Source organism: Vigna unguiculata, chromosome 10 (genome assembly GCF_004118075.2).
Source record: "Vigna unguiculata cultivar IT97K-499-35 chromosome 10, ASM411807v1, whole genome shotgun sequence".
Classification (NCBI taxonomy): domain Eukaryota; kingdom Viridiplantae; phylum Streptophyta; class Magnoliopsida; order Fabales; family Fabaceae; genus Vigna; species Vigna unguiculata.
This window is the reverse complement of record NC_040288.1, coordinates 10,146,314-10,172,819: the sequence shown is the minus strand read 5'-3', so window position 1 is coordinate 10,172,819 and position 26,506 is coordinate 10,146,314. Positions and strand designations below refer to the sequence as shown.

The window sequence follows — 26,506 nt, the reverse complement described above, 5'->3', positions numbered from 1 at the left end:
GATGTCGGTATGATTAGGACGCAATTCCATGATAGTTTCGTAGTGGTGCCTCATTGGTCAAGGCGTAATTCAATGAATCTCTCTAAGTGAGATCTCATGGTGGTGCCTCATTTGGTCAGGACATAATTCCATGACACCAGTTAGTGGAAGTTCATGGTGGTGCCTCATTTATATAATTTAGTAAGGATTCAAGGTAAGGATTGCATCCTGACACTCTAAAGAGTTAGTTAGTCTCACACAAAGCGTACTGACTCAAGTGGTGACACTAGCAAGAGGTTTGGAACACTTTAAGGGCTAACCTTGTGCTTGCGGGAAATGAAACACTATAACAATTAGCTTGGTAGAGTAGTAAAGGCTACCACAAGTGCAAGCATCTGCTGAATCTGACTAATTATATGTATCCGGATGAGTCGTGTCTTGAGTCTTAGTGTATTGTTTGTAAGTCATAACATGATTGGTTGACGTGTGTATCTTGTACTATGAAATTGTAAGTAATTGTATGATAAATCATGTTTTGCTCTAGCTTACCCAGTGCTTGTTTGATTGTAATGTGTGTAGTTTCTCTTTTTTGCGATGATCATCAAATTATTGATGTGCGCAGATGCGAGAACTTCTCGTGGTCAACAGGAAAATGGTGATTCCGCTGCGTAGCCTCTGTGGGCTATGACCCATGTATTGTCTTGTTTTTTACACCTTCTTTGTATATTGTCGACCCCTTACACTATTTTGGTTACTGGCATCGTGGTGTGCCTTAATTTCTATTTTTGTTTCTTTTGGATAACTGTAAGGAGTAGTGTCTATACTCCAGGACCTTGCCTCTTATATTATTTGTGTGACATTTCCTTTAATTAGGGTTATTAATTAAATGGGGTGTTCCAAAACACCTCAATTCATAATTATATATATAAAACTCAAATACATAACCAGAGTCTAATAATGTGAAAGTTTACAAATAAATTAAAACGATAAGCTTAAGAACATTGGATAAATCTTTTCATCCTAGACTAGCCCGGCTCCGACTCTATGCTTCACCAGATCCACCTACAACATCATCTGCTCTCGTGTACCGCATACACGATCATCGCCAAAAACAAGCAGATAGGATAAGCTAACACGTCTCAAGACTACCAAACTCGTCAGCATATTACTGAGGAGAGCAATCTATCTGGACCCTTCCGTACACACCACAACGTGCACACTCACACTGGTAACACTTGCCAACCCGAGCCACAACTCAAGAGTTCCTCGTCTTCATCCGCCATCCCGAGCCACAACTCAAGGGATGCCATTCTGAGCCACAACTCAAGGAATGCAGCTTCTCTTTGCTCAAAATTGCGATTTCAGATGATTCCCTAAGCTGCCCTATGTTTTTCTCCCTATATTTCCTTCTCTCTCTTACTCTAAATTCCCTTGATTAATCACCATAAAATAAAAAAAGAAAATTGCCATTAAATAGAGTTTAATGACCATTCAAGGTCCATTTAGTGGCTGATTTCTAGCCTCCCTTGGCTGCCCATTGTCAACTAGGGTTTCTCTACCCTTTCACCTTCATGCCAAAACTAATTTTAGCAAAAGGAAAGTTAATTTGTGTTTACCAAGATTCGAACCCATAACCATATCAATGTCAAATTCAATGCATAATCATTCAACCAATTCATGTTTCATGATAATTCTTAAAATTCTAAGTTTATATTATCACGCATCACGATCAAACATATTATTAAAAAAATAATAAATAAATTAACACATAAATGGCATACTTAGGACTTGAACCCAAGTCCCTTCACACAATCAGGTATACTCAACCATTTGAGCTAGTACTTTTCCACATCATACCTTTCAGAATTAAATGCCACACAGGCTCCCACTACCCGCATTTATTAATTAATTAAATTTCATGAGTCTTACATTCCCCTCACCTTATAAAATTTTCGTGCTCGAAAATTAAACTTACCATGGAATAGGTGTGGGTATGCCTTCTTCATGAGCTCTTCCATCTCCCATGTCATCTCCTGGGTCGCCTCATCCTAGAGAACCTTCACCGTTCGAATCTCCTTTCCTCTGAGTTGTTTGACTTGAGAATCTAGAATTTTCACCAGTCCAACTCCAATCGTCAGGTCCTCGCGCATCTGAACATCACCCTCCTCCAGCACATGAGTAGGATCTGCAATGTACTTCCTTAGCTGTGATACATGGAAGACGTTGTGCAGATTTGCCAAGTGAGGTGGCAAGGCTATCTCATATGATTCTTGTCCAATTCTCCTCATGATTTGGTACGGAACAACGAATTGAGGCGTCAACTTCCTCGACTTGATAGTTCTCCCTTTTCCTGCCATCGGGGTAACCTTGAGGAATACATGATCACCGGCTTAAAACTCAAATGGCCTTCTCCTCTTATGTGCATAGAACTTCTGCCGACTCTGAGTTGCACGCATCTGATCCTGTATCACCTTCACTTTTGTGCAAATTTGCAAAGTGAGGTGGCAAGGCTATCTCATATGTTGCTTGTCCAATTCTTCTCGTGATCTGGTACGAAACAACGAATCAAGGCATCAACTTCCTCGACTTGAGAGCTCTTCTAATTCCTGCCGTCGAGGTAACCTTGAGGAATACATGATCACCGACTTCAAACTCAAATGGCGTTCTCCTTTTATCTACATAAGACTTCTGCCGACTCTGAGTTGCATGCATCTGAGCCTGTATCACCTTCAATTTCTCAGTTGTCTACTGTAGAAATTATGGCCTAAGCACCATTGACTCTCCATCCTGCTGCCAGCATAAAAGAGTCCTACATCTCCTGCCATACAATGCCTCGTATGGTGCCATCTCGATGCTGGAATGGTAGATATTATTGTACGTGAACTCCACCAATGGCAGTCTACCACTCAACGTCCCCAGGTGATCTAGCACACATGTTCTCAGCAAATCCTCCAAAGACTATATGGTTCTCTCAAACTGACCATTTGTCTCAGATGATAAGCTGAGCTCAATCTCAATTGTGTACCCAAAGCTGCCTGTAGTGATTTTCAGAACCTCGAGGTGAATCTCAGATCGCGATCTGACACTATACTCATCGGCACACCGTGTAATCTGACAACCTCTCTGACATACAGTTCTGCCAGTTTGTTTAGGGACATCTTTTGATTAATCGACAAAAAGTGAGCACATTTCGTCAATCTGGCTACAATGAGCTAGATTGAGTCATGCCTTCTCATTGGCTTTGGCAGGTGTGTAACAAAATCCATGGAAATGTTGTCCCATTTCCACTGACGAATGTCCAAAGGCTCCAATGTACCACCCGACCTCTGATGCTCAATCTTTACCTTCTGATATAGTAGACACGATGCCACATAATCTGCTACATCTGTCTTCATACTAGTCCACCAGAAGGTTGCTTTTAAATCTTTATACATATTAGTCATATTTGGGTGTATGCTAACACGACTCTTATGCCCTTCCTCCAAGAGCATCTTCCTCAGTACCGGCTTCCTAGGCACACAAACCCTCTCTCTGAACCGTAGGATACCTTCCTTGCCCATCCTAAAGTCCTTTCCTTTATCAGTGCCTAACCATCCAATGATCTTCTGTAGCTCATGCTCCACCCGAATCTCGTTTAGAAACTCATTGGTGATTCTCAACATGCTGCACCTTATGTGACCAACATCCATATTCAGTCCCAAGTTCATATCCCGTAGCTTCTTAATCAGTGCCAGCTCCTTCATCATCATAGCAGACATGTGGACTCTCTTCCTACTCAAGGCATCTACTACGACATTGGCTTTACCTTGGTGGTATAAAAGTTCAAAGTCGTAGTCCTTCAAATATTCCATCCATCTGTGCTGTCTCATATTCAACTCATTCTGATCAAACAAGTACTTCAAGATCTTGTGATCAATAACACCTAAAACTGGGACCTATATAAGTAATGCCTCCAAGTTTTGAGGGCATATACTACTGTAGCTAACTCCAGGTCATGCGTCGGATAATTCTTCTCTTGTACTTTCAGCTGTCTCGATGCATAAGCCACTGGTCTTTTATCCTACATTAGCACAAAACCCAGACCCTGGTATGAAGCGTCACAATACACCTCAAACGTCTTAGTCATGTCTGGAATAGCTAACACTGGTGCGGTGGTCAACCTCCTCTTCATATCCTCGAAGCAAGCTTCATACTCATCCGTCCAAGAGAAAGGCCGATCCTTTCTAGTGAGTTGTGTTAGCGGCTGAACCATCTTGGAAAATCCTTCCACAAATCTCCTACAATAACTTGCTAGACCCAGGAAACTCTGCACCTTTGTGATTGTCTATGGCCTCTCCCATTTCCCCATTGTCGCAATCTTTGCTATGTCTACTGTTATTCCTTGGGCTAAGATTACGTGACCCAAGAATTGCACCTCATCTAACCAGAATTCACACTTTGACAACTTTCCGTACAATTGATGCTCTTTGAGAACAGTTAGTACCACTTTTAGATGATCTGCGTGTTCTTCACACTCTAAGAATATATTAGTATGTTGTCAATGAATACAACGAAAAACTGATCCAAATACGATCGAAAAATTCTGTTCATGTAGTCCATGAAGATTGTAGGAGCATTTATCACCCCAAATGGCATCACCACATATTCGTAGTGTCCATATCGTGACCTGAAAGCTGTCTTTTGTACATCCTCAAGTTTGTCTAAGATTTGATGATATCCAAATCTCAAGTCAAATTTTGAGAACATTGCTACTACCCTTAGTTGATCCAACAGATCATCAATTCGTGGTAGTAGATATTTATTCTTGATGGTCAGCTTGTTCAACTGACGGTAGTCAACACACAGTCTTAAACTATCATCCGTCTTCTTCACCAAGAGTACAGGTGCTCCCCAGGGTGATGCACTATGTCAGGTGAACTTCTGCTCAAGCAGGTCCTCAATCTGCTTCTTCAGCTCATCTAACTCTGTTACGATGCCATCGAGACTAGGCCAGCTCCAGGGATAAGATCAATAGTGAAATCCACATCCCTACTTGGCGGAAGTTCTGGAATTTCATCTGGGAAGACATCTGCATACTCATCCACTACTGGTATGCTTTTGATGTACTCAGTTGTACTTTTCTTTTCTCCTTGAGCCACTATCATGAAGCAGGTAGCTCCAGCTTCTATCTCCTTCATCCCCTGATTGGACGATATAATCTCCAATCCTTCTTTATCTGGGAATACTACGCTGCGTCATCCATAATCTATGACAATGTGGTTGCTTGACAGCCAGTCCATTCACAGAATCACGTCCAGGCCCTCTAATAGAGGTCGTACCCCACCAAATTAAAACAGTTAAATACAATATGTGAAAGTTGAACCAAGTCGTCTCCCAACGACCAATACTTTCGTCCAAAGCTTCAATTTCTAGATGAACACAACACTATAACACAAGGGGGGTTGGCATATTCAATATGCTAATCAACAAATTAAATTAAATGCGACAGTGATTAAAAACATATTGACATCCTTGATTCAAACACAATTTTACTTATCTTAGGCCACCAAATTAACACCTCTGCCTTCTCTCAATCCACTAGATAAGAACCCACTAAGCAAAAGTTACAATCCAGCTTCATTATGCAATTAAGTAATGCACACATCCTTAAATTCGTGACAGCCAAGCTACAAACATTAAGCATGAACATAACTTTACCCAAACATATGCAATTACTCTGTAAATTAAGCACAAACAGATTCATCACATGCATTCCCTGAAATTCAGAACAAAGAGACATGGCAAATTTTACAAAACAAGCACAACCTCAAAGCTTCATTGCATTTTTCATCAAGGAGTCAATACACGAATTTAGCTAGACATGGAAATAGGCCAATTAAACACTTCAAATCTGAATGCAAAGAAACAGAACATGAAAAAACAAAAACCCTAACCTACAAATTGTTCAAACACAAATTCAAGAGCAAAAGAGAAATTTTAAGGCTTTGAATGAATGAAAATCACTACTATCATATAAAAACCGAAAACCCCATCAATGGGTGTTGTTCCAAGTTAATACATTCCTTAAAATGAGATGCCGAAGCTAGCAAACAAATTCAAAATGTAAAACCCACATTGGGAGCTGTCAAATGTGCATAAAAACTGTAAAAACTAGGAAAAAAACGTGAAAAATCGAGAGGAGCACCTCCATGGACACCCACTAAAGCTTGAAAGAGTGAAAAACTGGAGGTTGGGGAAGTGTAAAGAAGAAAAAGTGCAACTGGTGCATGCTAAGAAACCTAATTCTCGTGGTCTTGTCAACTTTGCCACCACTATTTACAAAATTGCCACTCTGCTACTCAAAATTACAAATATGCCATTATTGGGCCTCAAATGTTGGCCCATTCACTCAGATGACGTAGAAATGACGAGGAAATCATGTGGTACTGATGTGGCAACTCTCTTCAACTGAATATTAATGTCCAAGCTCCAAAATGGCTTCATCCAAATACCTAAAAATAATTAAAAACGAAAATTAGGCCAAATAATATGAAATTAACCCAAATTCAGAACAATGGCCCAATAAAGCCCAACAGATGAAAACACGCTAAAGATAAACAATTAAGCACTGAAAAAACTATCAAATGGGTACACAAAGGGTAGTGGAATGGAGGAAAATAATAACTCATCTCCCTTCCTAGGGAAGCAGATGAGATTCACCTTGAACCTGCGACCTGCCATGTCCATAGGGCATCCCACACAAATAGTAGTGGTGGATACCTCGCTAGATGTTGGTGTCACAACTATCAGCTCGCACCCCAACTTTCGCAATACAAGTCTGAGCCTCATCATGTATTCATTAGACACGAATGAATGGGTGGCTCCTAAATCAAACAACACCACCACATTGTTACCAAAAAGCATACAAGTTTTCTACACCACTAGGTCGCCTCGGTGGTCGTAATGCGAACACACGCCTTGGTGCTTTAGGTCGCTCTCCAACTGGCTTCTTTGCTGGTGCACCTTCAGCTGGTTTCTTATTGGGACACTGTCGAGTAAAGTGTCCTGTCTGATCACACACGTAGCACTTAACAGTGCTAACACCACCACCTGAGCTGTCAAAGGGTTTTGGACAGTCCCTCCTCAAATGCTCCCCACCACAGTTAAAGCACTATAGTTTTCTAGCCGAAGATTATGGTCTATTATAGGGCTTTTTCTGTTGTCGTGCGTCTGTAGTGGCCTTCTGTGATCGTGCCACTCTGTTGGACCCCATCTCCAGTTGCTCAACTACCTTGGCCCGCTCCACCAAGACTGGGAATTCCCTGATCCTGAGCGGTACCAAGAATCTGTGTAGCTCATGTTTTAGCCCGCCTTCATACTTCCTGCACCTCCATTCCTCTGTGACAGCGGGTGAGTAGAATCTCGCCAGATATTCAAACCTATTTGTGTATGCCTGCACAGTCAAGTTCCCCTATTGGAAGGTGAGGAATTCAACTTCCCTCTCATGTTTGGTACTATTAGGGAAGTACTTCCCTAGGAATCTCGTCTTGAAAGAAGTCAAGGTTATCGCTTCTTCTCGAGTCTGCATCAACTGCTGCATCCCGACCCACCAATATTCAGCATCCGCCACCAGCAGATCTCCTCACATTCTCTAAGCCAAGCATCTACCTTATCAGGAGTGGATTTGCCCATGAACTTAGAGGGCTTGTGCCTAATGAAATCCTCCATAGATATTGGGCGAGTGGGTGCTACAACGGTTCTGGGTTACGCTGCAATAGGCTGCATCGCATCCACTATCCGATGAATTGCATGTGCGATCTCATCCACTCCAGCATTATTCCTTCTCCTTTGGTTAGCCATAGCCTGAGCACGCCACATTTTCAGTTGTTCACACCACACAACTCTAGTTAAGACTTACGTAAGAAAAACTTAACAACCAGGCACATAATAGTCTCGCAAGCGAAACACGACAAGCTCACTCCCCAAAGACCCCAAAAATCATTTTGAAAACCCTGGCTCTAATACCAAATGTAACATCCCCACTAGATATTATGAATTTAAAATTATAAAATAGCGAAATAATAAATAAATCGCATTTAATGAAATACCATTTCCTAAAAACGCGGAAAATTTGAAACTTTATTACGTCTTTATGAAATACATCAATTCATAATTATATATATATAAAACTCAAATACATAACCAAAGTGTAATAATGTGAAAGTTTACAAATCAATTAAAACCATAAGCTTAAGAACATCGAATAAATCTTTTGATCCTAGACTCTATGCCTCACCAGATTCACATGTAACATCATCTACTCTCGTGTACCGCGTACACGATCATCGCCAAACAAAAGTAAATAGGGTGAGCTAACAATTAAACAAACATATATATATATATATATATATATATATATATATATATATATATATATATATATATATATATATATATATATATATAAACAATATATTTACATTAGATAAATCATACAAGTACACCAAAGGAATTCATATCCTTTGGTTCCACATCACATGGCCACCACTTTGTTACTCGTGTTCTACATCTTTTGATGAATACTGTCAAGTGTCTTGCTGCCACACCTACCAGCTACAACTGGTAAAACCCGTATGGGAAACCATGATACGGATCACACACCGTAATGCTAGGTGGAATTCACAATACAAATAACTTTCGTAACGTTCCAAGACTACCAAACTCGCCATCGTAATACTAAGGAGGGCAATCTATCTCGACCTTTCCGTACATGCCACAACGTGCACACTCACACCAGCAACACTCGCCAACCCGAGGCATAACTCAAGAGTTCCTCGTCTTCATCCGTCATCCTGAGCCACAACTCAAGGGATGCCATTCCGAGCCACAACTCAAGGAATGCCACGTGCTTAACCCCTATCACGAGCCACAACTCAAGGAATATATTCCCAGCCATAACTCAAGGAACACCAGCAAGCCGACCTTGGAGATATCATATAAGCCTTGTAGACCACGCACATCCAAAGCAAGCAAAACACAAGTCTGGTCTCCGTATTATCATCTGGCGCTACTCAAGAATCGCCAGGCGAAATTCATATCCAAATCGCCTAGCAGGAGACACGTACCGCTAGGCGCCAAGCGCCTCTGCTACCACTCTGCCTGTAGGTGTCGCCTAGCGGGACGATCTCCACCGCCAGGCGCCACATGTCCAATATCTCTCTGAATTGGCTGCTATCGCCTAATGGTTTAACACCACAGCCAGGCGCCGTATCAATACCTGCATAGTACTAGTTTAGAGTCACTCAGACCTGTTTCTACTCCTTATTCGAGACATCAAGGCTTATAATTAACTACACCAATTTATTGGTATTACTTGTCCAATGGCTAACCCAATATCTAGTTTCCTACTTCCATTTAAGTTCAACCACCCAAGTCTATAAAGATTATGCTTCCTTAAGTTCAATCTTATTCATGCATAATGCGCCCAAACCACGTATATTCTAAGTACTATCTTCATATCAAATGTCCATTCACTACTACCCAAGTGTTCACCACATAGCTTGCACATGATCATGATCTAGTTTCTGTCATAGATCATGATCTAGTTTTTGGACTTTCCCCACATAGCTTTCACATGATCATAATTTACAGTATATTATACTCCAGCCAGAGCTAAGTCTTCAAATAACCAATACCACAACAGATTTGGCCGCATTCATTCTAGTCCTCCTTTAACGAACCACATCTACACCTTTTTCACATCTCTTTGCTACTATATCCAATCAATCCTAAGTTTAACCAACTACCCTAGCTCATGCATTATATTTCCACTATTAACTATCCATAAACATCACCAAATCCATCCTTCTAGTTCCATTTATGACTGCAATAAAATCCACTCAATGCAGCCATACAGCCACGTAGTGCAACATCCATTGCGCTAGCGCCAGGTGGACATACAAGCGCCGCTAAGCGGTGCATGAAAGCCTGGAAACATTCCAGCTTTTCACTGCACTTGCAAATGTCCACTAACTCTAAACCACCCTCCATTAATCTTTTACCCACTTTTCGTCGTCAGTTATTACTACTAGGGGTACATATTCTCCAACCAGAGTCGAATCTTACATACTATCAACGCATTTTCCAACATTAAACATTAATACTCCAAAACTCCCAATTTGCAAAACCCTAAAATATACTCATATGATTTCATCCAATTTCACCACCAATTCCACGAATTTCTAGTATATATAATGTCTAACCATTCATAATTAAGTACAACATGAATTCTCTTCAATCAGAATCTTCTTAGAACATGAAAAACATCAAAAATCGAACCAAAATCGAACCAAAACAGTTTATCGAAAACCTAGAATATTGGGTGATAGGCATCTGTCGCCAGGCATCCAGGGGTGTGCTGCCAAGTGATTTCTGGAAATTTTCCAGAAACGCGAATTTCATGAAATGAACAATTTATATACATCCAATTAAACATACGTTTCATATAAATTAAACAATACAACTCAGAAAGAACGGGTTCAACTCCTTTAACCTGAAATCCTTACTTAAAACTTGAGAATTTAAAGCTCCCCCTTAGTCAATAATGCCTTCCCTTGGCGCTTCCACTAAAAACCATCAATTTTCACAAAAATGCAGCTTCTCTTGCTCAGAATTGGGATTCCAGATGATTCCCTAAGCTGCCCTATGTTTTTCTCCCTATATTTCCTTCTCTCACTTACTCTAAATTTACTTGATTAATCACCATAAATTCCTAAAACGAAAATTGTCATTAACTAGAGTTTAATTACCATTCAAGGTCCATTTAGTGATTGTTTTCCAACCTCCCTTGGCTTTCCATTGTCAGCTAGGGTGTCTCTATCCTCTCACCTTCATGCCAAAACTAATTTTGGCAAAAAGAAAGTTAATTTATATTTACCAAGATTCGAACCCATGACCACATCAATGTCTAATTCAATGCACAACCATTCACCGAATTCATGTTTTGTGATAATTCTTAAAATTCTAAGTTTATATTATCACGCATCACGATCAAACATATTATTAAAATAATAATAAATTAATTGACACATAAATGGCATACTTAGCACTTGAATCCAAGTCCCTTCACACAATCAAGTACTCTCAACCATTTGAGCTAATACTTTTCCACATCATACCTATCAGAATCAAATCCCATAAAAGCTCCCACTATCTGCATTTATTAATTAATTAATTAAATTTCACAGGTCTTACATCCTCCCTTTATGATAATGATAACAATTCTTGTCGCTAGGACAAGATTTAGTTTTTAAGGGACACATCAAGATATACACTAGATTTCGAAAGATATTTATCATTATTACAAAATTTCCTCGACTACCAAATTTTCTCGTTAAGAACTAACTTTAATAATAAAAAAATTTTAATTTATAGTAATTAATTTAAATACAATTTACAAAATAAAAAATTATTGAGTATTAAAATAGTTATTATTATAAATAAAAAAGGTTTAATCACACACTAAGTACTCGTTTTGGTTAAGAAATCTTAATTGGGTCCTTAGCTTCAAAGTTGTCCCAATTGAGTCCTTTATTTCGAAAATTTGTATTAAATAAACCATTTCCATCAGGTACTGTGAAACGATGTTTGATGTTACTGTGTTGTAATATTGAACAGTGCACGTGTAATTTGTTTATAAATTTCACGGTTGTTGACGTGTATATAGGAAGAGGCAGTGCTTATGACTTTGCCCTAACATTTGAAGAAAGAAGAAGTAAAGTAGCTATGTCATTTTGAAATTCGTTTGGATCTTGAACATGTGGGGGGAAGCAATCTAGTGGTGGGTCTTCTGATGGTGGTGGTTCATCTCATGGTGGTGGATCTTCCCATGCTTGTGGCACGAGGATTTTTGGTATTAGGTCCATGTGCTACTGTGGTCAGACAATTGTATTGAGAATGGAAAAAAACCCCTAAGAATAGGGGCAAACAATTTTAGGGATGCCCTAAGTTTAAGGTAAGATGTGGGGAAAATTCTTTCTTTTGTTCAATTTAACTTTTCTGGCAAGAAAATATGATAATGTGATTGTGGTATTTTGTGGAACAAAGTGGGTCTCAAGATTTGGGTGGCTGCAATTTTTTCCAATGGTTTATTCAAGAAGAAATCGAAGAAGAAGTGTGAATGAAGAAAAACCTAATTGATTGAGATGTGGTGAAGATGGAAGAAAGAAATGTGGTGAAGATGGAAGAAAGAGATTCTGAAGGGATTAAAGTGCTGAAATTAGAGAGGACTGAAGAAAAAGATGTGGTGAATATGAGAGAAAGAGATGGTGGATGGATCATAATTGAGAAACTAGATAAGGCTATTGTTAGTTTGCAAAAGTGGATGAAGTTGATGTTAGGGATGATGGTTGTTGTATGCGTTATGAATGTGATAGTTATATCACTATTGTTGTAAAGGAGTCACATGTTGTAATGGGCTGGTTGAACTTTTGTGTTTTTTAATGTTTCCAAATGAATTACATAGATTTGATTCTGAATTATGCATTATGAGTCATGTTTTTTGTATGACAGGAAAACTAAAGTTTGGTTAACTCATAAAATCAGGTGCTTTAATAGTCATAATCATTCATCGTTAAACTTGATTTTAAAAAACATCACACATGATCTACACATAACCATTTTCTTTCATCCTACCAAACTGAAATATGGCTTTCCAGTACTACATCAGACATAATCATTCATCCTGTCAATGCTTTGAAACCAACAATTGTACTTAAACATGAAAGTGCACCAAATACAATACATTAATCAAATCCCACAAAAGAGACGTCATAACAGACGCATAAAATAAAGGCATCAAAACAAAAGAAATGGCTACAAAATAAAGGTTTAAAGAGACTCATCCAAAAAAAAGGCACTTCTAGTACACAGCTGCAGTTGGTGTGATTCAAACAGGACCCCTCCTAGGTTTCAGTTTTCCCTCATTTGTGGTGTGGGTGTAGGCTATCTTGATGATGTTGGATGAGATGATGGTCGTGGCTGGGTGGATGCTTCTGCTTTGGTGTATGGTGTTGCCTGGGTTGAGGGTGTTGATGCAATTGGTTTTGGTCCACATAATGTAGCATTACAGTTGATTGAGCCAGTTTGGGTGGGTGGTCCTGACTGCGTGGGTTGTCGTGTCTGCTTGGATGGTCCTGCTGCAGATTGTATTGATTGAGGCTCCTTTGGCTGAGTGTTATGGGGGCAGAATGTTCTATTGTGTCCAATACCCCTATAGACAATACATATTTTCTTGTAATTCACCAGTGCAGTAAGGGCTTTTGGCCCCGGTTACTTTCGTGATTCTGCCTCGATTTTAGAACCGAGGCATATTGGGGCGAGGCCAAAAGGCACCTCCTTTTGGCCTCGGTTATCACCCGAGGCCATAGAGTCTCTTTTTCTGCCTCGGTTGCAGAGGGACCGAAGCCGTAGAGGCTCTTTTCTGCCTCGGGTTTGGGAGAACCGAAGCCATAGGTGTTCAATATTTTTTTTAAATAAAAAATTTCGCAGGACTTTTGGCCTCGGTTATCGTATGAACCGAGGCCATATACCCACTTTTGGCCTTAGTTTTGGTAAGAACCGAGGCCTATTCTGCTGCATATTTTTCACAGAACAGCACAAACTAGAACAAAGTATTTTCTCAAACATCCACAATCCAAAAACATTTAAAAGATAGTTGGAATATTCACAATCCAAAATACATATGTCCTAAGCAATACTATTGTACACTTGAATTATGAATTTTGCACATGCTATCCTACCAAAGTTTATGGACTTCACGGGAATTGGCAAATGACACTTGAATGTATGCAAAATAAGACATTAACATTAACTTAAGTTAGTATATAGAAAGACAACTTTAGTTTACCAAACTTTAGTATATTGCAAAGTAATTGTTTTAATTCAAATATATATTACTGTTTCCCAATTAGTTGTAATACGAGCACGCACAATGGTTGTCATCCATTGCATTATATACTAACCGCACTCATATGAACCGGTTTGTCTATTACACTACATTATATCAAAAACATTAAAATTAATTAAGGTAGAAAATCAAATGAAACAATTATAAATATATGGATAGAAATATCAAACTGGAGGGAGCACCATGCAAGACATTTTGCCTTAGCCGTTGATCTCCCTAACAACATGTTATGTCTAATAATTGAACTATGATAATGGGAATAAGTTAGCAGACTTTTATATAACATGTCATATTCATAAGATTGAGATTGTGGTTTCTTACCAATCTATCACTTGTCTAAGATGGTTGGGGGTTGGGCAGTGCAAAGAGCAAAACAACACAACAAGGTTCTCCCTTAGGGAAACCACAAGTAATTGCCAATGATGTCTTAGAAGAAAATAAATTCATTGTTATGCATTAAAATGACAAATTATATTCATAAGTTAACAAAAATGACTCACCCAGAAAGATAAGGGACAAAATAAATTTCTTTTCCGCGTTGAAAGCATCCGGTCACATATGATTGGATGTCATCAAACTTGTTGCCTTCATGAGTGAGTTGGGGGTTTACAAACCCATATACATCATTCAGTCCCATAGTTTCAGTGACACCAAACAAATACCTAAACATAAAATTGATTTGATATAAGTAAATAGATAAATATATCAAATAACTATATATAATAACTGAAAGACTTACATCATCCATAACTAAATAATGGTAATATTCAGTTCCTCTTGTCCCTGTGCAAGCTCCAAGACATCTTGGGAATGCAAGTAAAGTGGGATGTCAAGGTCTCTCCCAAAAATTTTAGCATCCCAAGGAACCGACATCGGCTTATCAGCTATCATTTCTGCAAGTTGGAGCAATGCACCAAGAGGATCGTCCAAAGAGAGAAGAATCTTCTTTGGTTGAGGATTTTCCTATACTGATGCAATTTCAGTTAAAATGGAATATAATTTAAGTTTGAATATAATAAACATGTAAACTTAAAAATTTAGTATATTGGTGTGTTTAAGAGTCTGTACCGAGGGGTTAGAAACAACCAAATCTCTAGGCCAGGCGAGGAAACATTGGAATGCTTGTGCCACAGTATATACCTCATCTGTTGGCACAGGAACTAAAGTAAACGGCATAAGAACCTCCTCTACCGTGACCTTAACCTCATCCTCTGATAACTCCATGCCATGAAGAACTGTGGCTGCCTAAAATACTTTTCCATGAGCCACTAGTGTATTCTCTGTACCATCCCAAATATATAGTTGGCATGGATGAGTGTCATCTATGTCATCCCCAAATTGAGCTGAACAACTCCCCTTTCCGCTTCTACCTGTTAGAGTCAATGATTTATTAATGTTATTCAATTACTTTATTAAATATCATTTATTCAATTCATAACTTATAGAAAACAAATTTACCTGTAGAAGGCACAAATGGGTGTAGTTCTGGCAGAGGATACACTGGTGAACGAATGCCATAATGCTCAAATTAGTGCATAGGTTCTTCTCTCACCTGCGCAGTGATCATTTCCTTCATTCTTTGTTCATAATCAGCACCATGACTGCATGAAGACTGACGAGAGGAGGAACTAAAAAATTGGCGTATGCCGACTACTGATCCAGCATCACGCACACGTCTAGGGTGCTCAGGCCGTCCAATTTCAGCAACAAGTATGTCATGACGACCTTTTGGAATGAATCCTCCTTCAGAGCTCTGCTCAACCAAAGAATCCTGTAATTTAAAAATCATTTATAAAAAAATACAATATAAAACATGAACGAGCTATTTACACAAGAATTATATCTTACAATTTTCTTAGAGATTTCTCGTGCAGATTTAGAAGTGTAGTTCCCGATGTGCGTAGACGGGCTAACTTCCACTTTTGATGACGATGGTGGTGAAGGAGGCTCAGTATTTTCACCTTCAGAAGGTGGGGGCCTAGATTTGTTCTTTTCTGACATTATCTTCTCTTCAAGTTTTCTATACCCACCACGAGATAATATGTGTGGGTTTTTATTTTGAGCACTTATGCTTTAAGCCTTTTTTCTCTTTTCCTATAACATATAAAACCCACTTTATGAATTAGTTAAAATTTTGCTTAATTATCAATTGTGCTATTGATGATTTCAAATAAACATACATGCCATCCCTTAGATGTCTAAAGCTCAAGAAACTGACGCCATGTGTCTTCATCAATCCAAGTGTATTTCAACAATGGATTTTCATCCTTTTTATATCCAAAAACATATCTAGACGTCTACTTGGTCTTAAAACCACAAAATTTCTCAGCCACTGATGATAAACATTTTTGTTTAAGCGTCGCCACATTTGGAATATCAAATGTTAGCTGCAATATAGAAGATGTCATCAATAACATTAATATTACTTACCAATAAATCTTGCCATATCATTTTCCGATCAACTTCAGTGACATGATCAAAAGATGGAGTAAGGATTGATATTCTCTCTCGTGCCAACATTCCTAAATAGCTTCGGAAGACGTTTGCATAATGACCACTAGGCATTCTAGTGTCGACGTTGATATCAACATGTGTTTTCTCACCTCTAGCTCTTCTAATTAAGAGTTGTCTCAACCTAGTGGCTCCTCTGGTGGGTCTCTTAGTAGGTGCTTCATCCTATGATGAAGTGTGATGTTCAACAATGTATCTATGAAATGAAAACACAAAAAAACATTAATAAGCAACATATAAAACATTATTTAACAAAACACCTAAATTTTAACAAGAACATGAAATTCATACATAAAGTTATTGATTGGTCATATGTATATTCCTTCATCGTGATCTTCTCGAATTGCATGTACATCATAAACTAGATGGATTTCATCAACATTTATCGTTCTTCTAAATGGGTAGGTGACAACAATATTAACATCACTCATATTCTCTTCATTAGGATCAATATATTTTTTTTCCATGAAGAGCGATGTTCCTATTGAGAACAAACAAGATAAGTTAGGCACAAGCATCACCTTACCCACGTAGTCCGCTATCTCCTCAATTGGCCTCTTCCCGGTTGATACATGTCGTCTTGGACCCAGGAGGGGTTACCTGCAGAAGGGACTCCGAAGCTCAAGTGAGTCAAAGCTCTCAAAAGTTCAAATCAGGTGATTAATGGAGTAATGAATGCGTACCTTTAATTATTGGGGTCCACACATATTTATAGAGTATTAATTATGTTCGGTTATGTCATGGGCTGGGCCCTAGTTTGGGTTGTAGGTGGGCCTGGACCTTGGCCCAGGCCCTTAGTTCGATCATTGTGGGCTTATTGGATGTCAGGGGGCTTTCATTTTGCTATGTCTTTAAGAACGGTCTGATCCGGTTACTTCTCCAGTTGGCTGATGTCGTCTTTGCCCGTGCACTGTCCTAGGTTGGCCATTTTGTTATGAGTTTAGGTTTATGCCGGCTCGAGGTGTGTACTTGGGTTGTTTCTGGCATATATGTGGGGGTCGTTATTTATATGGTTAAGTTGGCCAGGTATGGTACAGTTAAGTTGGCCGGGTACGATACACCAGTCCCCTAGCCTTTGCCGATATAGTATGTTGGTGAAGGATGATATGTGCTGATGTACTAGTCGTGACCGGCTAGGTGTGATACACCAGTCCCCCGACCTTTAAGTATGATGAACAGTGTTAAGGCTAAAAGATATGAGGGAGTATCGAGTAGGTGAAGGGGTTTTGGCAGGCGAAAGGACTTTTGGTAGGTGAAAGGGTTTGTGGCATGTGAAAGGGTGTCAGAAGGCTGATTTAGGGAGGTTTGGCAGTGCCATTTTGATACTTCGTGATGATTGAAATGGGTTATGTTTTTGGCGGGGAAGGGTTATGACGTTTGAGATTCGTGTGTAAAAATGAAGATAACGTTGGCAGTGCATTCACTTTGTCTCATTTGCAAAAAATTTGTTCGCGTGCGTTTTAGAGCTGTCCGATATCTTCACTTCCTCCTCCATCATCTTTTCTAAAAGAATCAGGTATGCCTAGTAGTAGCGATAGGGTTTCGTTGTCAGATTCGGGTAGTGAGCGGTCTAGGGATAGTGGAAGTAGTCGAGATGATATCAGTGATAGGGAAGAGACGGGTAGTATAGGGGGAATTCCAATGGAGAGGGTGGTTGAAGTTAGAGAAGATCCGCCCGAGGAGTTGGCGGAGAGCAATTGGCCGGCAAAGGCCGAATACGAATGGGTGGCAGCAAACGTGCGAACACAGCGATCGTTGTTCCGGTGGTCGCGTTTATTTAGGTCGTGGTTGAACTGCACGCATATTTTCGAGAAGGGGTGCGAAGGGACTTAATTGCTCCAAAGCGGGTTACCGCTGTGGAATGTGTGTGCCATGGTCAAGAAGGAGCAGCCGAAGAATTCTTTTATATGTACATGTGCCATTTCTCGCAGCTGCACATCCAGCTACCGTTCGATGAATTCACCATGGGAGTGCTGCGATTATTGAACGTCGCCCCTACTCAGCTTCATCCGAACAACTGGGTGTACTTACAAGCTTTCAGATTATTGTGCATGGGACTGTACTTGGAACCGTCTCCTCGAGCATTCCTATATTTTTTCGTTACGAGGCCGAAGAGTCCGATAACATGGTTGTCGTTAATCAGCCGGCCTGGTCTCAACAAATTATACGCTTTCACTCAATCATTCAAGTATTTTAAAGATGGATTCTTCAAGGTTGTAGTGAAACCGGCTGGTCGGTCACACTTCTACACAGCTGATGGTAATACTAAATTTCTGTTCTTCTGGACCAGCAACCCTTGGAGATATAAGGTGATATCGAGGGAGTATCTGTCGGTGGTGGAGAAGGATGTGGTGGATACTTTGATGCAATTTAGCGATAAAATGCCCACTAAGGGCTTAGTTAGGGTGTATAATTCGGTTCACCAATTATAGATATTGAAGATATTTTTTTATAACTTTGAGCATTGTTATACGTTTGAGTATTTTGATGATTTATGTGTTTGTGTACTTCAGGGCATATGGCACAACTGGGCAAGAAAAACTTGACACTTTTCCAAACCTTGTGCAAAGAAAAGGCCGTGAAGGCTAGAGCTGCCGGGAACACTGAGGTTCCCAATCTGCAAGAATCATTGGTAGATGTCCACGTGCATGGTGGCACCAAAAGAAAAGCAGAGTTGCAGATTAGGCCAGGCAAACGTAAAGACGTGAAGAAAGTACGAGCTGTTGTGATGGGAGCAGGCTTGGCAAGTGGGGTGAAGGGGCCGGAAGCTGGGTTGATTGAGCTTCCAGAGACTACCGTTCGAAAGGATATCGAGATTAATGTGCTGGAGACGCTGATGGATTCCATTGATAATATGGAGCCGAAAGCTTTGGTGAAGACTATGGTGGAGTTTAGTAGTAAGACCTTGCTACTTAGTCGACGTGTGGGATCTTTATATGAGAGGGAGTTGAAGGAAGGAAATCGGACTAAGGTGTAAGAGTTGCAGGATAAGGTGGACTAGCATGCTGAAGAAAAAGAGGCTTGGAAGAAGGAAAAGAAGGTGTGGAAAGTGGAGAGGAAGAGACTTGCTACTTGGAGGGTGCGCTGCCTTGATTATGAGGAAAAGCTGTACGGCTGAATTGCAGAGCTCGAGGCCGACTATGATGATATCAAGGAAAAACATGATGGGCTGGAGGGTGAACTAGAGGACTTGAAGAGCTACATAATGCAAGAACATATCAATGGCTTTCAGAAGGGTGTTCGGCAAGCGTCATTTTTTTATGAGAATGTTGATGTTAATGACGTTAGGTTTGATGTGAATAAAGATGTTGTCGATGGTGTGCTTATAGATGAGGCGGAATCTAGCCCAGAAGAGGATGGGGGAAGGAGGCAGTCGACGCCGATGCTGGTGGTAACGAGGTGGTGGCAGAGAACGTCGAGGAGAAGGCAGATTAGAATCTTTAATTTAATATTTCCAATCTGGTTTAATGATTCTAAGTCTGTAATAACTCGTACATTGCTCTATTTTGATGTTTGCTATGAATGCCAGTTACTTGTGATTTAATTGCTCTTTATATTAGTGTATGTATGGAATTTTTGTGTACGCTATTGTATGTTAAGGGTGTTCGACCCAGGCATCTTACTTGTGGTAAGGGTGGGGAACTTAAACGAATTAACAACGAGTTAGGGGTGTTTGACCTAGGCCGCTTACTTGTGGTAAGGGTGGGGAACTTAAACGAGTTAACATCAAGTTAAGGGTGTTCGACCCAGGCCGCTTACTTGTGGTAAGGGTGGGGAACTTAAACGAATTAACATCAAGTTAAAGGTGTTCGACCTAGGCCGCTTACTTGTGGTAAGGGTGGGGAACTTAAACGAATTAACATCAAGTTAAGGGTGTTCGACCCAGGCCGCTTACTTGTGGTAAGGGTGGGAAACTTAATTGAATTTACATTAAGTTGAGGGTGTTCGACCCAAGCCTCTTACTTGTGGTAAGGGTGGGGAACTTAAATGAATTAACATCAAGTTAAGGGTGTTTGACCCAGGCCGCTTACTTGTGGTAAGGGTGGGGAACTTAAACGAATTAACATCAAGTTAAGGGTGTTCGACCCAAGCCGCTTACTTGTGGTAAGGGTGGGGAACTTAAACGAGTAAACCACGAATTAAGGGTGTTCGACCCAGGCCGCTTACTTGTGGTAAGGGTGGGGAACTTAAACGAATGTGAAAGTTAAATAGAGAATATTCGTAGAGTTGAGAACCCTTTGTTTTATTCATTGAATCTGGGGTGCCTCGTTAACACCTCCCTGGCCAAAACTCTCCTTAGGGAAAAAAAAAACAGGTGAGGAAAAAGAGTACACCCAGGGTTACAAGTATTCGGTTCAATACAGTACACATTTAACTAAAGTAGAATTTGAGGTGGGACACATTCCAAGTGTTGGATATCTCTTCCCCAGATAAATGTTCCAGGCGATAAGCTCCTCCTCTTATGTCTTCACGTATGCGGTATGGGCCATCCTAGTTGGCGGAGAACTTGCCATCCTTCTTTCTTGCACTGCTGGCCATTCTCCATACTAAGTCTCCGCTTACGAACGATCGTGGATATAGGTTTGCGTTATACTTTCTGGCAGCTCTTCATTTGGCGGCTAAGTTGCGTATCTGGGCTTTTTCTCTAAGTTCGGGTAGGAGGTTGAGATGAGTGGCCATGTTTTGGTGGTTGCGGGTTGGGTCGTACAGTTCTCGGTGTAGGGATGGTTCGCCAATTTCTACCGGTATCATGGCGTCTGTACCGTAAACTAGGCTGAATGGGGACTCATTTGTTGATGATTGAGGGGTGCACTTGTAAGCCCATAGCACTTCTACCAGCTCCTCGGGCCATCGGCCTTTCGCATTATCTAATCTCTTGCGCAATTCCACTAGGATAACTTTGTTGGCCGCCTCTGCTTGTCCATTTGTTTGTGGGTGCTCTACGGAACTTGTGATGTGTTTGATGCCCAGACCAATGTAGAACTTGGCTAGCTCCTTACTATAAATTGTCGGCCATTATCGGTGATGATAGTATGCGGAACACCATATCTACATATAATATCTTTCCAAACGAACTGCTGAACTTGCTGGGCCGTGATAGTGGTCAGCGGCTTGACTTCTATCCATTTGGTGAAATAGTCAACGGCTACAATTAGGAATTTCACTTGCCCCTTGCCGGGGGAGAAGGGGCCAAGGATATCCATTCCCCATTTAGCAAAGGGCCATTGGGATAGTATGGAATGGAGTTGTTCTTGTTTCTGGTGGATAAGGTTGCCATGTTTTTGGCATGGTTTGCACTTTCTGACGTAGTCCTGGCAGTCTGCTTCTATAGTCGGCCAGAAGCAGCCGGCTCGAAGGATTCTAGTGGCCATAGTGCGTGTGTCGGAATGGTAGCAGCAAATGCCTTCGTGTAACTCCTTAATGATATATTGCGCTTGATCTGCAGTGACACATTTAAGAAGCGGTTGGCCGTATCCGCGTTTGTAGAGGTCATCGCTTATCATGATATACCTGGCGGCCTTAGCCAGCCAAATTTTTTCAGCATCTTGGGGTGGGTTGCCGGTTTGGAGGTATTGGATATTGGGGGTGGTCCAATTGTGGGTTTGTGGAGGGGTGGTATTGTCGGTTGCAGAGTATGTTAGGTTTTGACATGTATTTGTGATGGAGGGTGTAGATAATGTCTACTGTAATAGGGATCGGTGGCAGCTTTTTAATTTGGTGTTGGCTAATTTGGAGAGTATGTCGGCTCTGATGTTGTCGATCCTGGGATGTGTTCGATGCGGACTCGTTCAAAGGCGGATTGAATGACTACGCGGACCAGATGGTAATATTGTAGAAAGATGGGGTCTCTAATCTAGAATTCGTCATTGAGGTGTCCTATAGTAAGCTTAGAGTCGGTTTTGCACGTTAACGTTTTGACACCAACTTCGCGGGCAAGGAAAAGGCCGGCGAGGATGGCTTCGTATTCGGCTTGGTTGTTGGATGTTTTGAAGGCAAAATGGAGGGATTTCTCAATGAGGATATCGTTAGGCCCTTCTAACACGATGCCAGCACCAACACCTTTCAGATTTGAGGAACCATCTACATGAAGTGTCCACTGGTCCTCTATAGGTGTTTGCTGGAGGTCGTTAACAAAATCTAGGAGGCACTGGGCTTAGATGGGGCCATGGGGTTCGTAATGAATGTTGAATTTCGACAACTCGACGGCCCAGGATGACATCCGTCCTGCTAGGTCTGGTTTCTGCAATATTTTTTGGATTGGGTAGTCGGTTTTGACGGTGATGCTGTGGTTTTGGAAGTATGGGCGTAGGCGGCGAGCGGCGTGGACCAGGGATAGGGCTAACTTCTCCACCATTTGATACCTGGTTTCAGGATCTTGTAGTGTCCTGCTAACGAAGTAGACAGGATGCTGCGTGCCCTCTATGTCTTGGACAAGCGTGGCGCTGACAGTGTGGTTGGTGGTAGTGATGTACACTAGCAGGGGTTGGTGAGTGTCCGGCTTGTGGAGGATAGGTGGTGAGGTGAGAGTGGTTTTTAATTTCTGAAATATTTGTTCACAGTCGTCTGTCCACGTGAACCGGGCGGATTTCTTGAGGAGTTGGACTATGGGTTGGGTTTGTTCAGCCAGTTTGGGTAGGAAGCGGGAAATGGCTGTAAGGCGGCCTATAAGGCGTTGGACCTCTTTGATGGTAGTGGGACTGCACATTTCAATAATTGCCTTGCACCTTTTGGGATTGGCTTCTATACCACACTAGGTTAACATAAATCCGAGAAATTTCCCATATACGAACATAGTCTACATCATCCCAAGACTACCAAACTCGTCAACCAACAACTGAGGAGGGCAATCTATGGGTTGGGTTTCTTCAGCCAGTTTGGGTAGGAAGCGGGAAATGGCTGTAAGGCGGCCTGTGAGGCATTGGACCTCTTTGATGGTAGTGGGACTGCACATTTCAATAATTGCCTTGCACTTTTTGGGATTGGCTTCTATACCGCACTAGGTTAACATAAATCCGAGAAATTTCCCATAAACGAACATAGTCTACATCATCCCAAGACTACCAAACTCGTCAGCCAACAATTGAGGAGGGCAATCTATCTGGACCCATCCGTACTGGCCACAACCAGCACACTCACACCGGCAACACTTGCCAACCCGAGCCACAACTCAAGGGTTCCTTGTGTTCATCCGCCATCCCAAGCCACAACTCAAGAGATGTTATTCCGAGACACAACTCAAGGAACACCAGCAATCCCACCTTTAAAGTATTACTAGAAGCCTTGTAGATCTCGTCTAAAAAGTCCAACAACTAGGACTTACAACAACCAAATCGCCTAGCGGGGGACACGCATCGCTAGGCGCTATCAGCTTCCAGACCGCCTGGCAGGGGACGTGTACCGCCAGGCGCCAAGCCCCTCAAAACACCCAAACATAGTAGCCACCGCCTGGCAGGTTAGCCCCTACCGCCAGGTGCCAACGCTCTAGACCCCACTGATATTCTCGCTACCGCTTGGCGGAATACATCTCATCGCCAGGCGCCTCCCGCCATGCAGATTCCCTATTTTGTTGCTATCACCTGGCGGGTTGAATCCCGCCGCCAGGCGCCATACCAGAAGCTCGTCAGGTACTGATTTCTCTACACTCCACTCCACTGTTAAGTCTCAATACATGCATTTGTACTTCCCATAGTACACGTTTTCAATGAATATTAGAACACTAAGATTGGTTTATACGAATATGAGCCCTTTTATCCTATCTTACCAGTGAGTTACTCTAATTAAGATTAATTAGCAATTCACCAAACAGCCAAATACAACTCATATACATTATATATCATAACCTGACCATATTATGAGTAATTCATCCATTAAGCTCTCACAAGCATGTGACCCTATTTTGATACTTAACCTGATCAAAGTGTACCCAACACCACTGCATGCGTATTTCAGTCATAAACCTTATCTGACAGATTTCTTTTCCCTATCTACACTATAGTTCAAACCTTATCTCATTAACCATACTTAAGTCTCCACTCTCTTAAGTGTCCAATTTATCTCATTCCCCAATTTCTTCACGCCCACGAACTATTACACAATCAGCACGAACTATCACACACCCAGCCCAAACCAATCCAACCAAACCCCAGAACACCACTGGTGCAACGTTGTCGCCTGGCGGTAACCTGTCTTCAGCCAGGCGGTGTATAAGACCTGGAAAAAACATGGTTTCTATCACCCCTGCCAACATTCCCTTTCACTCTTTCTCACCTCTCTCGATCCAATCTCTCCCATCTTGGCACAATAAATCCAACAATACAGCCCTCCAATTCAATACTACTGTACCCAGCAAGGATCACAACAATTACACCTCAATTGTACCCCACGTTCTGACCCTTGGCATTTAACCACTGTTTCATTCACTTATACCTACTAATGCTTAAAAATGTACATCATACGATATCAAAATCATTCGTTAATAAATACGAGTAGCTTTCCCACCGATCAGAAACAGCCCAGACCCCAAAAACATTGATTCGAGCCATAACCTGCTCGCGCCACCTAGCTGTTCACTTGCTACCGCCGTGCGCTCCATCCAAACCCAGAAAACTGAAGAATTTCTATGTGTCGCCTGGCGGCCAGGTATGTGCTGCCAGGCGGTTCCTTCTCCAAGAACCCAGAATTGCGCAAAAAGGTATGAGCCACCTGGCGGCTTTGAAGACCCACCAGGCAGTTTCTGGAAAATTTCCAGAAACGTGAAGTTGTATAGTTTTTAACCCAACAGAGACATCCAAATAAACATTCAATCATACATATATTTATGCACATATATATTAGCGAGTCAAACTCCCCTAACGTGGATCCTTTTGCTTATAATTGGTTTGCTTGAGAGACTCCAATGATCAGCAATGTTCCCCCTTTTGATGTGCTTTCACTTTGACTCCAGAACCTCACCAATCTCTGTGATTTTCGTGCTCTAATTCAGCTTGCCAAAACCCTCACTGTGACCATTTCTTACCCTTTTAAACTTGACTTTAGTAGAGTTTAATTGCTCAAAAACGAAAATTACATAATGATAATGTTAATTACCATTTATTTGGCCTTTATAATATGTTTTTCAACTACCCACGGCTGCCCCTTAACCATCTAGGTTTTCTATGTCCTTCCACCTTTATGCTAAAAGAATTCTTGGCAAAAAAGAGAAAGTTTACTTTGGGTTTACCAAGATTTGAACCCCTAACCATGCAATGCCAAGTCTATACCAAACCATCATGCCAATTCATATTTCATGCAAACAAACATAATTCAAGTATCATATTTATCCACCGCATGATTAACCTATATTTAAAATAATAACAATCAATAACACAAATTTAGCATACATAGGACTTAAATCCAAGTCCTCTCACACAATCAAAGTACTCTCAGCCATTTGAGCTAGTACTTTTCCATGTCATACCAATCATAATTTAATGTCATAAATGATTTTCCCACCCGCATTTATTAATTAATTAATTATTTAATTAATTAAATTCCACGGGTCTTGCACAGATACACGGTCTTCCTTCCGTTTTTCAATTGATGAGATGTAGTGTTTTCTTCACATATAGGACATGCTTTATGACCCTTCACACTATACCCTGACAAATTACCATAAGTTGGAAAGTCATTAATGGTGCAAAATAACATTGCATGCATCATGAAAGTTTCAGAAGCAATAACATCAAATACTTCAACACCATCAACCCACAACAACTTCAAGTCTTCAACTAGAGGATTGAGATATACATCTATGTTATTTCCAGGCTGCTTTGGACCAGATATCATCATAGACAACATCATGTATTTTTGCTTCATGCAGAGTCCAGGAGATAAGTTGTAAATGAATAATATAACAGGCCAACAACTGTGGTTTGTACTTAAATTACCAAATGGATTCATTCCATCGGTAGCTAAGTCAAAACAAATATTTCTACATTCTTCACTGAACTTGGGAAACTCCTGATCAATATTTTTCCATTGCATTGAATCAGCTGGATGACGAAGGAGTCCATCACATCTTCTCTCAATTGC

General features: G+C 40.9%; 1 protein-coding gene across 1 annotated transcript; it reads right to left on the bottom strand.

The window, feature by feature from the left end:
* Positions 1-2,027: 2,027 nt before the first annotated feature.
* Positions 2,028-2,336, bottom strand: LOC114165213. Its single transcript, XM_028049873.1, has one exon. It carries the CDS (start codon positions 2,334-2,336, stop codon positions 2,028-2,030), a length of 309 nt encoding a protein of 102 aa, XP_027905674.1.
* Positions 2,337-26,506: the final 24,170 nt, after the last annotated feature.